Consider the following 14,056-nt stretch of genomic DNA (forward strand, 5'->3'; position numbering starts at 1 on the left):
GCTAATCTGATGTGATGGGAGGAGTGAAAATGTACACATGCAATACTTTTACACAAAGATGTCTACAACTGGCAAAATCTACACTAGCAACACCATTGTTGTGTAGTTTCACGGTCTGTGGAAACAAAATAAGCTCCATGGCTGGATGCCTTTAGAGTCAGATGGTAAAATATTTGGTTTAGGCAAGTAGTTCTTTTAACTTTAGAAATCTGTCAATAGAGGATAGACTGTGGGGCACTAAGAGCAAAAACCTTTGTCTCTATAATTCCAAAAATCCATTCACACCATCTCCCTTTTCAGCATCCCAAACCTGAAATACACGTTACAATGTAAACGTCTGATTTTGCTTCAGTATTTGGTATACGTCCACTGAAAGGAGTCCATAGTGCATTTAAAAGACTCCAAAAAAAGAAAAGAAAAAAAAAAAAAAAAGGATAGAAGCAGCAATTTGTTATGTCTGACCTTGGGGCAGTCGAGTAAGAACAAAGACCTGACTGTAACTATTCTGAAGATTCACTCAATCAAAACATGACAAGTAAATCCCTCTGAAAGCTACATATTAAATGTTTCACGATACATGCATTGACTTTCAATTCACGTAAACATTGTCGTGTTTTTTGATCTGCTGGCAACACTAGCCCTTATCAAACCCAGACTGCCACAGCGCCGAAATGGGATCGCTGAATCATCTTGGTAAACTTGAGAAGTAACAGCATCTTTTTTAAGTAGTACTTTGGGGGGCTTTGGTGAGCTTTGCTGGCTCTTGTCTCTTAACTCCTATTAAACTTGATGCATTAAGCAGAGGATTGCACAGACATATGAACTGATGACAAGCTAAGAAGACTGACTTTGTTTTTCCCCTTGTAGCTGCGCTCATTATGGACTGTTGACTGACACTGATGTTTGGGCTTGTCTGCACAAGACATTATGGCATTAAAACTCTTTTGTACAACAACAACAACAACAAAAATGCATCAAAACTAACCTGAACTAGGCGCGCTGTGAGCTGGAGATGAAGTCTTTGGTGGTCTCTCACTGCAGCCAGAGAAAATCATTAGAACAGGGTTACGAGGACAGAAATAAAAGCAGAATATTGGGACACTTTAGGTTTGCTGGTTAATTTTAGTAATAGCAAACACATTAAGACAAAGTATGATGAGAAAGACGGACAAACCAAAGAGGTTATGATGATGTTAATGGTAGCTTTATCTTTGTAGTTTGGAAACATTCAAATTAACTGCAGTCAAAGACATTTTATGCTAACTGTCAAGTAAAAAGCTCCACAGAGAAGATCCACAATGCAAAGCGTTGAAATGCAGCCAAGTAAACTATACAGTGTCTATTTATATGAGAGCAAATGACTTCAGTATCAGTTCACAGATAAGCCTATATCCTCCTCACCAGATGCTATTTAACCATTACAGCAGGGAAACTTTATCTTCCCTGCGCTGACTGAATCGCCAGGCATTTCATTGGATGCCTCACTCTATCCTGTACTGTGATTGCTTACCTTTGAGGCTCCTTGGCGCCACTAGTGTTAGGGCCCTTTAATAGTGCATGCTGAACAAGACCAGTCAAGCTGGCAATCTGTTGCTCCATAGCCTTCATTCGCTCTCTGCAGAAACAGAACATTCTGCTGATTTTACCACTGCAGCTCCAGCAAATATCAGCTCAGGCAGCACAACAAGGGAGCTGTTATAAAAGAATAACACACTGTCCTTAATTACCTGAAAATTAATGTTTTTATTTATTCATTATCCTCCTAACCACTTAGTCCAATGAAGGGTCGTGGGGAAGCTGGAGCCTAACCCAGCAGTCTTTGGGTGAAAGGCGGGGTACACCCTGGACAGCTCGCAAGTCCATCGCAGTGAATGTTTTTGATAAATCATGAATAAATTTCCCAGGAGAGATTTTTTCTAACCGCTTTGCAGTTATATCTTAAGAAGTCTGCACGATAAAAAAAATATTACACAATAAAAAGAAAACAGTTTTAATCTTAAAACTTAATTATACGAGTGAAGGTAAGTGATTATTACTGAATGTAGAAATCACAATTGGTAAGGAGGAATTATTTTGTAACTTACAGATGTTACAAAAGTTGGGTCAAATTTAAAATTCATTTAAAGGGCTTGAGCTTTGTAGATCATCTATGCTCATGATTAGACATGGTTTGGAAGCCCAATAAGTCACCTGTTTAACTAGGTTAAACTTCTAAGGATCATGTTTCAGTGGAATTAGCAACACAGCTAAATGCGAAGGTGATGCCCCCCCCCCCAGAAAGTGCAAAAATCGTCTGCAAAATTCTCCTGTTGGTATTGAGTCCTCAGCCCCTAACTGATAGGTGGACATATCAGAATGCGGTTTTGGAGCCAGTGATTATCCCATATGTAGAGTTAACGACAGGTTAACGACAAGCTCCCCCAGGATACTTAGATACTTCCAGAATTAGGGGATGTCCTGCCTCAGTATATACCTTAACCCAGCAGAACACTTGTGGGATCGGCTTCAGTATGCTGTCCGTGCTAGAATGGTCAACACAAGCATGCTAGTTGACCTTCAACAATCCCCCTGGTTGAAGAATGGGATGCCATCCCACAGCAAAATGTGGCCTGGCTGCTGACCAGCATGAGGAGATGCCAAGTTGTTGTGGCTACATGGGGTTTTTCCACACACTTCTGAGGCCCCAAACAGTGAAAAACAAAGAAAGTGTAAAAACAACAATATTTGTTGTTTTATTTTTATTATTATTGCAGAGCAATGCAATCATCTGATCCACCAAGAAACTCAAAACAGGAGTGAACACTGGTAAAAAAAAAAAAAAGAGTATTGCAGGGAAGTTTTACACTTTTTACACATTTAACTGTGTTGCTCCTTCCACAGAAACATTCATTGTAAAGGAGACTAGTGAGACTTACCAACAGACTGTAATGCAACACAAGTTGGCATTACTAAAGAGGAGAAAGAATTTAACAAATATACATTTCCTTACTTTTTTGTGTCGTTATAGATCGTATTTAATCTAAATCTTCATATTTGTATTATTAAATAAGTCTGCAGTGAATTGTTTAAAACCCCAATATTTACATTTAAATGTTTTATTTCTTCAAGTCTGCATAAGTTGTAGGATAAAAATGGAACAGGAAAAAATATGCTTAAAAGGGTAAATAATTCCTTTACAGCTCTAATATTTGATATTTCTCCATCTCTGATGGAGCTTCCACAACAAAAAGAGGGCTAAGATCATTTTAAGATGGATAGATCAAACATAATGGTTGAATTAACAGTGAACGGCCCTGTTACAGTAGCTCCACACTCTCGATTCAGTGTCCTAGTAAAATAAAAAGCTTTCCAAGTGTTTCAAGACGAGAGATAAATACTTTGGTTGACCTTCGTGGTGAGGTGAAGTCTTACTGGTGTTTAAATAAAAAAAAAAAAAAGTGATTCACAAATGTTCACCACCAAGAACAGAGTGAAAAGACAATTTCACAATATACTGCTTTAAGAAAACAAAAACACCCGAAGGGAAACAGGGAACCTTGCAATGATAAGGCCTGGTAAGCCAAGAGGCTGGAACAGAGAGGAACTTTTGTTTTCAGATGTAATCATTTATCTTGAGGAAGGATATCGGGCATGTTGAGGACACGGGATGGATTGTGGTTGCCTCTGCAGTAGACAATAGACGGACACAAGGTCTCTGTGTTTGCAACAATGCAGAACCTCAGTATCACACAGCATTTTACGCACTGAACAAATTCTCTGAGAGCTACTGGGAATCGACTGGAACGTGTTTATTTTGAAATGAAAGTCCAGTGCGTTCCAAATCAAACCCCTTCTCTCCTTTTAAATATTCCCAGAGCATTTCTAATTGGTGCTTTAGACCTCTGACGTGGTCTCACCTGATCTGTTTGACTGACTGTGCTATTCCAAATTTTACAAAAAACTTACACCACCTGGTCAATATTTTCTTTGGTTTTCTTCTAGGTGTTCACATTGCCCTCATGGATTCCCTTTAAATGAAACGCTGTTTTCTCAGCTAAGGAGCAAGCATCCCCCTCGTCCTTCTTATGTGTTTATTTGCTCTCACTGAGAGCAGAAAAACTAAAATACCTGGTGGATAATCCAAACTGAATATCCCCTGCAGAGGGAACACTGTTCAGAGAGTAACAGAAAAATATACGGTGGATTAATGGAGCTTTAAGGTACTCTAATGTTTTTTAGGTTGTAGCTACAGTATGCTGGGGTCTACACACGAGGATAATCAACACTATCAGCTCCACAAGTTGAACACAGGCTGTGAAAACAAAAAAAAGTGTGCAAAAAAAAAGCTGCTTGTGCACACAAACCAAACAGATAAGTAAATGTGCATTAGTCTGCTGAACCTAATTTGGTGATCTTGAAGCTGAAAGACAGCGAGAAGAAAGGTTATACTCTTGCCTTCAGTCATGGATGATGGAATGGAGTCAGACCAGACACAGAAACTCAGCAGCTCATGGTTAGAGTGAAACTGTGAGGCTTAATTAGTCCATGCTCCCATGCAAACTCTTGTTGTTGATTTAAACAATGTCTGCAACATTTTATCCACTGTTAACTTACCGTGTCTGATGGTCGGCCGGAGCAGGGATGGGTCCGTGGAGGTGACCCTGAGGCTCTGAAACCACAGGTGACCCCATGCTGTTCCTGGGCTTAATCCCTGTAACTTCCTCCTTCCTAAAGGACTGGCGCACTGGTGAGCTTCTTTCCATGGGAATGCCATGAGGAGGGACGCCGTGAGGAGGGACGCCGTGAGGAGGGACGCCGTGTGGAGGGACACCATGAGGAAGCCCACTAGGGATGTCAATCATGCGTACCTCAGTCATCCGGTGTGGGGATGGAGGAGGAGTCTTGGAACCCAGAGTAGGCAGCTGGCTGTTCCTGGACTTCTGCCTGTAGAGTGAAGGGTGATCCATCGTGTCTGTGGGGCTGGGTGAGCCATAAGAGCTTGTGGAGCGGATGGAGGCACGGTGAAAGCCCCCCATTCCATGTTCTGGACCATCAAGCCCAGGAGCTTGATGTGGCCCATGGGCTGTAGCCATGCTGATCCGTCCCTCTTGTAGCAGGTATGGATCTGCATACAGCCCCTCATTCCCTCTGGATAGACTGTGGCTCTTCCCACTCATGTCCTCATCTGGCTTGACGTCTCGTCTCTCCAGGATAGCGCTGGGACAAGGGGAGATGGACCGGGCCGGAACGTTAGCATTCGGCAGGCGATCCCTCGGGATTGTGGCACTCCCAGGTATGGAGCCTTGCCGGGGGCCAAATGGAATTCTGGAGGGAGATGGGGGCATGGAGTGGGCAGATGGGGGGAGTGCTCCCTGCATGGGGTGGTGCGCTGGGGGAGCCATGGGTGGATGTCTTAAAGGGTGCTGACCATCACGGCTGGCATGAGGCATGTCACTGTGCATCTGGAAAAACCGCAGAAGAAGAAAATAATATTATTCCAGACTCTTTTTGTTCAAACTGAATAATGCTTCCTTAAGCAGACGCTTGGGATTGCATACTTTGGTACATTTTAGAGCTTTAGCTACTATTTATGTTGTGTTTATCTTGAACTTGTTGACTGGAATTTCCCTTGAAACAAAAACATTCATCCAACTCAGTTTACACTGTTGCTTTTTGAAAGAAAATACACTGTCAGCACTCTCTCCAGCAGCAAAAGATTGTTACAGGCAAGGCTACAAGCACTGGGTACACAGTACAGCACAGTTCGTACTTTAAGTCCTGAATATTATCCTTGCAGGCCTGTACAAAACAATATTTAACACAGCATCCTTTCTGTGGGTGACAATTCTGCCTGTTTTTGTGTTTTAGAAGTGAGACTCACTTTAAATCTTTACACAAGTTTACTTTCCTGGAGACAAGACTTATTTGGAACAAGATGTGTCTAGAAATATTTAAAATCAGTGAGCTAATGTTTGTCATAGATCTAACCAAAGGACCAGGACATAATCATGCACCATATCTACAACCCAGTATTCTTTGCTTTTCTATTTTTAAAAGTTGCATCACTGCTCAACTAAACACACTTAAGGTGTTGCTTCGAGAAAATACTATAAATTCTATCACAGCCAAATCCTACAGTAAAAGAAACTAATATTTTATTCCTCAATTGAGGTAAATTTTCACAGAGCCAAAATCAAAATAGAACAATTGAAATCTAAAGTACAAACAGTGATAAGTGAGACCCCAGGTTAAGATACGCTTAGTGTGATACCATTATGTATGAGGGTGTCACATGCAAGGCTGAAACCAATCCGTTTCCCTTATTGAATGACTTTTTTTCCCCCGTCAAACAAATAAGCTATTGTTTCTTCAAGGTATGACTCACGAGTTACACCTACAAGCCAAGGTGAATCAAAAGCTTAAAGTCAAGTTTTTAAAAGCAAAAACTTCAGGTACAGTTCTTTGAACAGTGTTTTTCATGCACTCCGTCTGTGTTTTCTTTCTTTCCACAAAGCGTCACAACAGATTAATACAGCGAAGAGAACAATAAAGTGGGTGTGACGCTTGCGTGTGGAAAACCATGCACGCTTCCATTAACAGGAAAACAACAGCTGCTTGCAGTGTACAGTAACCAAAGGCTCATGCATGGCTGTGATAAGTAAAACAAAACAGAAACCTGTTTCCAGTGAATGTTAAAGCAGCTTGTGAATATGGCTGCAACAAGTCTGACGAAGCAGTGAAACACAATGAACAAGATCAACCAAATTGCCATTGCAGATGATCACAAATCCTTCACTAGTTTAGGCTTCCTACACAGCAGAAATAATGGACTTTCTTGGGAATCTACTATAGATCTGTGTCACATGTCCTAAAAGATCTCTCTTTTGTGCAACTTGCAAAAAGGAATAAAAAACAAGGAATACCAAAAAACAAAACAAAAAAAAAAAACAACAAAAACAAAAAAAAACAAAAAAAAACACGAACACACAAGAGCAGCGTTCAGAACGTGTGACATGCAGACGTATTTTTCCATTGTGGTCTTAAGCCTCCAATAAAAGGGGTGGTCTGTCTGGTTTGTGTGTACAAAGTTGCCTCAGTCTCTTGTTGTGTCAGTGATGGATTGAATTTCTAAACTGATTCACAAAGTGCAGAATCTCAGAATGAGCCAATCTAAACAGCTCAAGAGCTGTACTCTGATGTAAACACAGAAGTGTGTAAACAGAGCTTGACTGGCTGGATGTACCATGGTATGCCTTCATGTGATGATATTGGTGATTTAAAAGGGTGACTGACTAATTATGATAGCTGTGAAGAGAAACAGTTTGTTTCCGAATCAAACACCAAAAACTACGTTGACTCCTTTAAGGAGAACAGACAAGAGGTATGCCAAGAAGTGGAGCTTTATTTACAAAATATATGTTAGTTACAGGTACATAACAAAACCTTTGACATTTACTATTGGTGACCAGTCGGAGGACGAAATGGTGGGGGAGGATCTAGCATCCAGCATGTGACAACAAATAGCATTTCATACTGTGTGGTTACTTTTACTACCAGTCGCAGCTTAACAACGTAACAATTTCTTCTGATAATCAGAAAGGGATTTTTTAAGAGCTTCATTGGCCAGGAAGCTTAATGAATAACAGAAGTTATCATGCAGTTTGATCTGAAGGTTGGCGTTCATGCAAGACAAGAGAACAGCTTTTCCCATGACTCCTTTTTATTCATGCTATTGAACTAATGAACTTTTGATTCTTATCTGGTTTTTAACACTGTGCTGTGTAAAGTCTAACTTCAATGTTGTTTGAATCCTTGAAATCAAATACCCAATTAGTTTATTTTAATTCTACCAAAACAGGAATAAATGATTTGCAGGTCAGACCTTATAAAAGTTGTTTTACGGATTTTTTTTAAAAACAAATTCTGATAAAGATAACACTTCAGCATCCACTTGAGGCTCATTCCAAAAGTGAGTACGGTATGTGTACACACACTTGCATGCTAAGATGGATTACAGCAGGACTGCTTACAGCTGAATAAAACAAACAAACAACAAGATATTCCACTAATGTCAACTTGAACAAGGAGTTCTCATTCAGATCCAGCCTGGGAAGATTTTTCATCAGGCCAAAACCTTTTTGATGGCCAGAACGATTTTTAGGTTTATTACTGTGAATCTGAATTGACAAAGCAGCTGAACAAAAAGTTAGATGACATTTCAGAAAATGAAAAATGTCTAGTCAACAAACTTGGTTTATGCACTAAACAGTCCATATTTAGCTCCTCCCAACACAAAGTAAGTATTTGACCCCAGAGAAGGTACCGAATGCTAACAGCAATGTTTTCTTTGACTTGATCACATCAGATTGCAGGACGAAACAAACACACTCAGAAAAAAACAAAACCTCAGAGGAAAAGAAAACTCAAAGTCTGCAGTGACCTTAACAAGGTGCAAAGAAGAGATGTTTAAAAGAAATCAATGCTGTGTTTGGGTTTTAATGTTAAAGCTTGTCAATATATGTGTAGGGAAAAGCTTTAATTTGGAGAAATGTTTGTTTGGATCAACAAAACCAATGTCAACAAACCCATTTCTTTCTGCAACTTCTAAACCTTCACACCCTGCGACCATGTCCAGTCCTCAGGTTTGTGCCAGTAGCTAGTTAGTTAAACAGTGACAGAACAATTCGCAACAACAGTAATCTGAATCTATTACTTCATGCCAGCAGCTTCAAAGTTTTCGCTCAGGACATCTGAAGCTTCTCTTTTTTGCTTTTTGCATTTCAGTTCTTTTTGAAAAATCTAAATATTTTAAACCTGAAGGTTCAGCAGATTCCAGATTTTGTTAAAATGCAATGTCAAACTGGTAAAAATAGTTTGCACGGTTAAATCGATGAAAGACATGATTAAAGTAGAGGTTGTCAATGCAACTGAAATGAGTTTCTGTAGCAGCTCCAACTAATGCCATATGAATGAAAATCTCCTTAACCATCACCACTTTAATCCTAAACAACTCAACATATGTGACACGTACAGTGTAGTTTGTGGTGATGGCTTTGCAGCACAGTTTAAAGGGATATTTGTAGCATCACAACAGTGCAGCAAATGCCAACTGTAAATCTGCTGCAGGCAGAGAAGAGCAGCAAGGTTAGGCAAAGGGTCAGGTGGATTAGTGAGACAGATTTGAGGAGGAACATTTGAGGAAAGGACTCTTTGGGTTTAAGTTCTGTTACATCAGCAGGAAATAAACACAGTTGAATCAGAAAGGGATTACAGCTTATACTGGAGGAAGAATAACGAAGGGAAATATTCCCAAGAGTTGTGATGAATTGTCCCTTAAACAAGCTGCAGCAGAGCGTGTAGGGGAGGCCCAAACGTAGGCCCCTAGGAGAACAATACGAGAGCCCCTCTTAACAGATTAACAAGAGGCGGGGGGGCATTCCTTTCCTCAACTGCACACAGGATGTAAGAACTTAGAAAAAATGGGAGCAGGGATGGCTGTTCTAACTGCAGAAAATCTGGTCGTCTCCTCACATTTGCTGTTGTTAATGGCACACTATTGCAGTGCAAGTGACAGCATGTACTCACCCTGGCATCGCCGTTGGCAGGTCGGGGTCCATGGTTGAATGCCTGTGCTGGGTCTTTGTGGTACACTTTCAAGCAGGAGTGGTCTGTGATGTTCCTGAAAGAGGAGGAGGTGTTGGGTGGTAAGAAGGCAGCCCAGATGTCGCCATCAGAATGTGGCCGATCCTGTCTCAGCCTTGATCTTTTTAGCAGCCCAGCCAAGGGTAAATACCCTGAAACAGGCCCTGACGGTCCTGGCAAATTAGACATTTTCCCTAAACTTCAAAAATCTGTAAAAAAAAAAAAAAAAAAAAAATCCACAAGACTTGAAACGAGGATCAGCTATATGAATGGTGAGCGGATCTCTTTTCCTTTTGCTGATCTCACTCTCCCTATGGTGTTGCACCCTGGACACCTACCTTAAGACATCACAAGACAATATTTTACAGCCCTCATAAAGAATTAGTCACAAAGTACACATTGCACTTGAGCAAGAACTCTACAGACAAAGGGGCAAAGTTTCTTATGTCTTCAAGAGTGGTACTATTTATAAATATATTCTCAACACTTAGAATTTATAGTAATAATAATAAAATAGGCAGGGGAAGATCAAACCAAGAAGCTACAACACAAGGTAGGAAAAGGCTGTGAGCTGAGTTTGTGTGCTTGTAAATGGTACAGCCCTACTTTTAAAAGCAAACAGACAAAGCCTACATTGTTTGTGGAGTGAAACTTTCACAGCCTGCCTGAAGACAACATGCAGCAAAGTCACACAACAGTCTTGAAGTGTCCTCCGTTTGTTTGAGTAGAACTTTAAGACGTGTTGCTATGCAGTTTTTAAATCCAACCGGTTTTTCTATCTTACATGAAGGGAAAATAAAGTGAAAGATCCTGGCCAGGAACATGTCTTATTCATAGAGAGCTATGAAAAAGCAGACGATAGACTGGATTAGTTGGAGGGATGCAGCAGGGCGGATGCTTTACTGTGATTGGTTGTTAGGGTAAAAGGTGTGCTGGATCATTCATGAATGCAGATCCAGCTTTTCACCAATTGGACAGATATGACTCAGGACTAGTGGAACTAGCTAACTTTTTATGTTCTATACAGTTATCTTGTGTAAAAGATACTGTAAAGTACTATGTAAATGTCTTGTGCTACCCATTTTTTTATGTTGCCAGAAAAATGTGAAGTCTGTGTAGTGATTTACTGGAATGTGCAAACATAGATGGAAATAAAACATATGAAGCAAAACCAGAAATTGAGCAGTTCCAAGCTTGGTCGTCCAGATGGGGTTAGATTAACTTCCAATATCAGTTCCAAAAGCTGCTTCTTTTTTTTTTTTGTTTGTTCTGTGTCATTTTTCCTCATTTTATTTTAAAAAGACACTGTAGAGTTATGCAAAGATTTCAGATATTAGCATGTTAGGAATTGCCTTGTTGGCACAAAAGTGCTCTTTTATGAATGCTAAATTGTGTTATACTTGGCATTATTGACAGATACAGCAAAAGAAATAGAAAATGGGTTTCTTTGCAGCAGGCCGCTAGTACAAAAAAGTGCATAAACTTGCTTTTTCTGTTATGATTCAGATCAGTGATAAGTAGCTTAAAAAATAATGAAATAAACTTTTGATAAAAATGGATGGAAATCCATAGAAATACCAAAAGAACTTTCTGAAATCTACTTTAGAAGATAAAAAAAAAAAAGTCTGGCTATGCAGATCTTTAGTACAAGGAAATGATAGCTAGCTCAGTGCTTCTGTATCATACTGCAGCCCTTAACCCCTTCTCTGTTAGCCATGTACAGAAATCTGTCTTCACCTGACATCTGCCAGCTCATAGTACATATTCCTCATGTCATCTTTGACGTAGACAGCAACGCTGGGTGACTCCAGCATCTTCATGGTGAGCTGCTGCGGGAAGGCACTAACAAACAGAGCTCTGATTGTGTCGATGCTGGTGATCTCATTAGGCATACGGATCTGTTTGGTCTCGTCTCCGTACTGCAAGTACAGCACACCTAGAGGCAGAAAAACAATGTGATTAGACTGAAGTCAATTTCTTCAGATTGTTTTTTTCCTGACAAGACATGATTCCCACAGCTTGTGCACGTCCTGTAAACAGTTTTGCTTGCAGAATTCTGCCCTGCTTGCATTTATCTGTCAATGCAAATGCAACACTTGATACCGCTAATTAATTCTAAAAAACCATACAATTATAAACAAATGGATGGCTTTCACAGTTAGGCTGTTGCACAAAACACTGATTTGGCAACACATTAGTATAAGAACGTAGTATGGAAGTAATGACTTAAATATAAACTGAAAAACCTGCAGTGTGGCTGTGTCCCTATGTTGTTAAACTAGTTGTATAGTCTTGTGAAAGCTGTTGTGTTTTCAGATCATTCACATAAACAGTGAACAAAAAATGTATCAGAATAAGAGGAATAATCTTTGTTAGAAACCAAACCTTGGTTCAAAACTCAAGGAGAAGTCAAGGTAGTGTCACAACCAAATGCAAAGCTGAAGGACTGTTAAGTATCAGCTTTGGTATAAAAAAAAAAAAACATTAAACATTTGGATGTTTCACACATTCATTTTTCTTTATTGATATCAGAGAAGTGGAAAATAACGGTTTTAATTTCTGCCAAGTGACAACCAATCCTTGGCCATAATTTAGGCCAGAAAAAAATTTGAATACGTTTGTATTTCATAAATGCTGCCAAACCCATACTGATGTCATATACTTATATATACCACACACAGAAGATCACTGCATTTTAGTCTGAGCTAATGTGAATTAAGAATTTATTATTTTTGATGTATAACAGAGTTACCTTATATGTGCTACACTGCCCTGTGTTTGTCTGTTAGATTTTTTTTTAGTCATACTTGCAAGTCAAGACTAGCATTGCTCTCAATCTGTCATTCAATTCTGCTCAATACTAGAAAAGAGAATACTGAATGATAGAGGAAAAAAAGCAAGTGTTTTCATATGGTTACTGGGAATCAGTGCAGAAGTTTAGGGCAAAGGCAGAGCTGTTGGCTCAGGGTGGAACTGAAAAAGTTGTGCATCAAAAAGACCAAAGTTTGAACCTCTGAACCTGGGGTGTGGCATCTGTACCATGTTTTAGAAAACAGATGTCTCTCCCACTAAATTTATGAACACGCCTACACTGCAGTTGTACAAACAGTGCAAAAGAGAGCGAGAGAGAGAGAGAAATTTTTCTGGGTTCTGATTAATTGTTTTGAACAGAAACTTCATAAACAGAGTTTCAGTCGTTATGATCATCATGAAATGATCATAAATTGAAATCTCTCAAATTATACAAAGTAAAAAAAAAAGACATTACTTAGAAAGTCACAATTCATTACCTGCAGAGACAAAAAATGGGATTTTTTTTCCTTCCTCTATTGCATTGGTGCCCTGAAAATAGCTCATTGTAAGAAAAAGGGGCACATGGATTTACTTGTTGTAAACCCCATAAAAGGGACCAAGCCAGTAAAAGCTACCAGATGTTGGTGAAATATTATACAAGATCCAACATGCTCCAGGAGACAGAGTGAGACAGAGAGAGGGCAAATCCAGGAAATAAAATTGCTGAGTCTAAGCAGTATTCTTTCTGGTCTGTCTGGGTTCTTGTGCTGTAACATTTTAACAAAGTGCCCATTTGCAGAACATTTTCATACTTCCCTGGAGATCTGTTCCAGAAACACTTGGTTATCTTTCATCTAGATTTTAGCAAGTAAAGCAGCCAAGCTTGATGAGTAGGTGACACTGATTGAGAAGGCATTATGAGGATTTCTGACTTTAATGACTAGGTTATAACAAGGAATCATATTACATTCCTGAGTGCCTAGCTTTGCTGAGCACTGGAAACAAATGGCCAGTAGGTTTTGTAACCAAATGGGCACGTCATAGCACTCAAGTTTTTTTTTACTTTTCTTGAGTGGGAAAGAAAACATAAAACAAACAACAACAACAAAAAAATCTGTCGGTTTAAACTAACACAGAGTTGAGATTGCAGTAAAAAGACAGCAAAGAACTTTACAACAGCCACAAATCAACTCTACAATCTGTGCGACTGATGTTGCACTCTGCAACGAATCTGATACTCACTTTAGAGGTTTAAAGGATTTCCTGTTTTCTACTGGGTCCTAGGATGCTCAGTGAAAAGACCACGCTACAATTCCTGCAGAACGAGCAGAGGATATGAGGAACCCCCAAATGTCCGTTGGGACGAAGCGAAGCGTGTTCCTGTGTCTGTGTGTATGCATGTGTGGGAGACTGTGGGAGGGACATCGCTGTAAAGTGGTGCCCCCTTTTTTTCTCCTCCCCTTCGTCACACCATAACCCCCCACTACCCTGATGCTTTGTCTCGATGTTTCTGATGTGGAGCAGTAATGGTTGGTGAGGGAGCGTGCAGAAAAGTTACTGTCTATTTACATATGTTTTCATGTGTTGTAAAGCATATTGCATGTACCAAAAAAGGGACAAAAAAGGGCCAAAAAAAAAAAGA

General features: G+C 39.8%; 1 protein-coding gene across 9 annotated transcripts in view; it reads right to left on the reverse strand.

Annotated features, from left to right (window-relative positions):
* Positions 1–14,056, reverse strand: part of kiaa1217 (KIAA1217 ortholog) — a 52,668-nt gene that overhangs the window by 14,794 nt on the left and 23,818 nt on the right. For 8 of the 9 annotated variants that reach the window (XM_079259826.1, XM_079259824.1, XM_079259825.1 and 5 more), the window contains 5 exons: positions 11,359–11,557; positions 9,565–9,658; positions 4,594–5,441; positions 1,511–1,615; positions 986–1,035 (listed from right to left, as the gene is read on the reverse strand). In XM_079259826.1, the coding sequence (XP_079115952.1) occupies positions 986–1,035; positions 1,511–1,615; positions 4,594–5,441; positions 9,565–9,658; positions 11,359–11,557 (1,296 nt within the window). The remainder of the gene's footprint in view (positions 1–985; positions 1,036–1,510; positions 1,616–4,593; positions 5,442–9,564; positions 9,659–11,358; positions 11,558–14,056) is intronic. The other variant, XM_079259821.1, reaches the window with a different exon arrangement.

This window comes from Telmatherina bonti, assembly GCF_933228915.1.
Source record: "Telmatherina bonti genome assembly, chromosome: 20".
Classification (NCBI taxonomy): Eukaryota; Metazoa; Chordata; class Actinopteri; order Atheriniformes; family Telmatherinidae; genus Telmatherina; species Telmatherina bonti.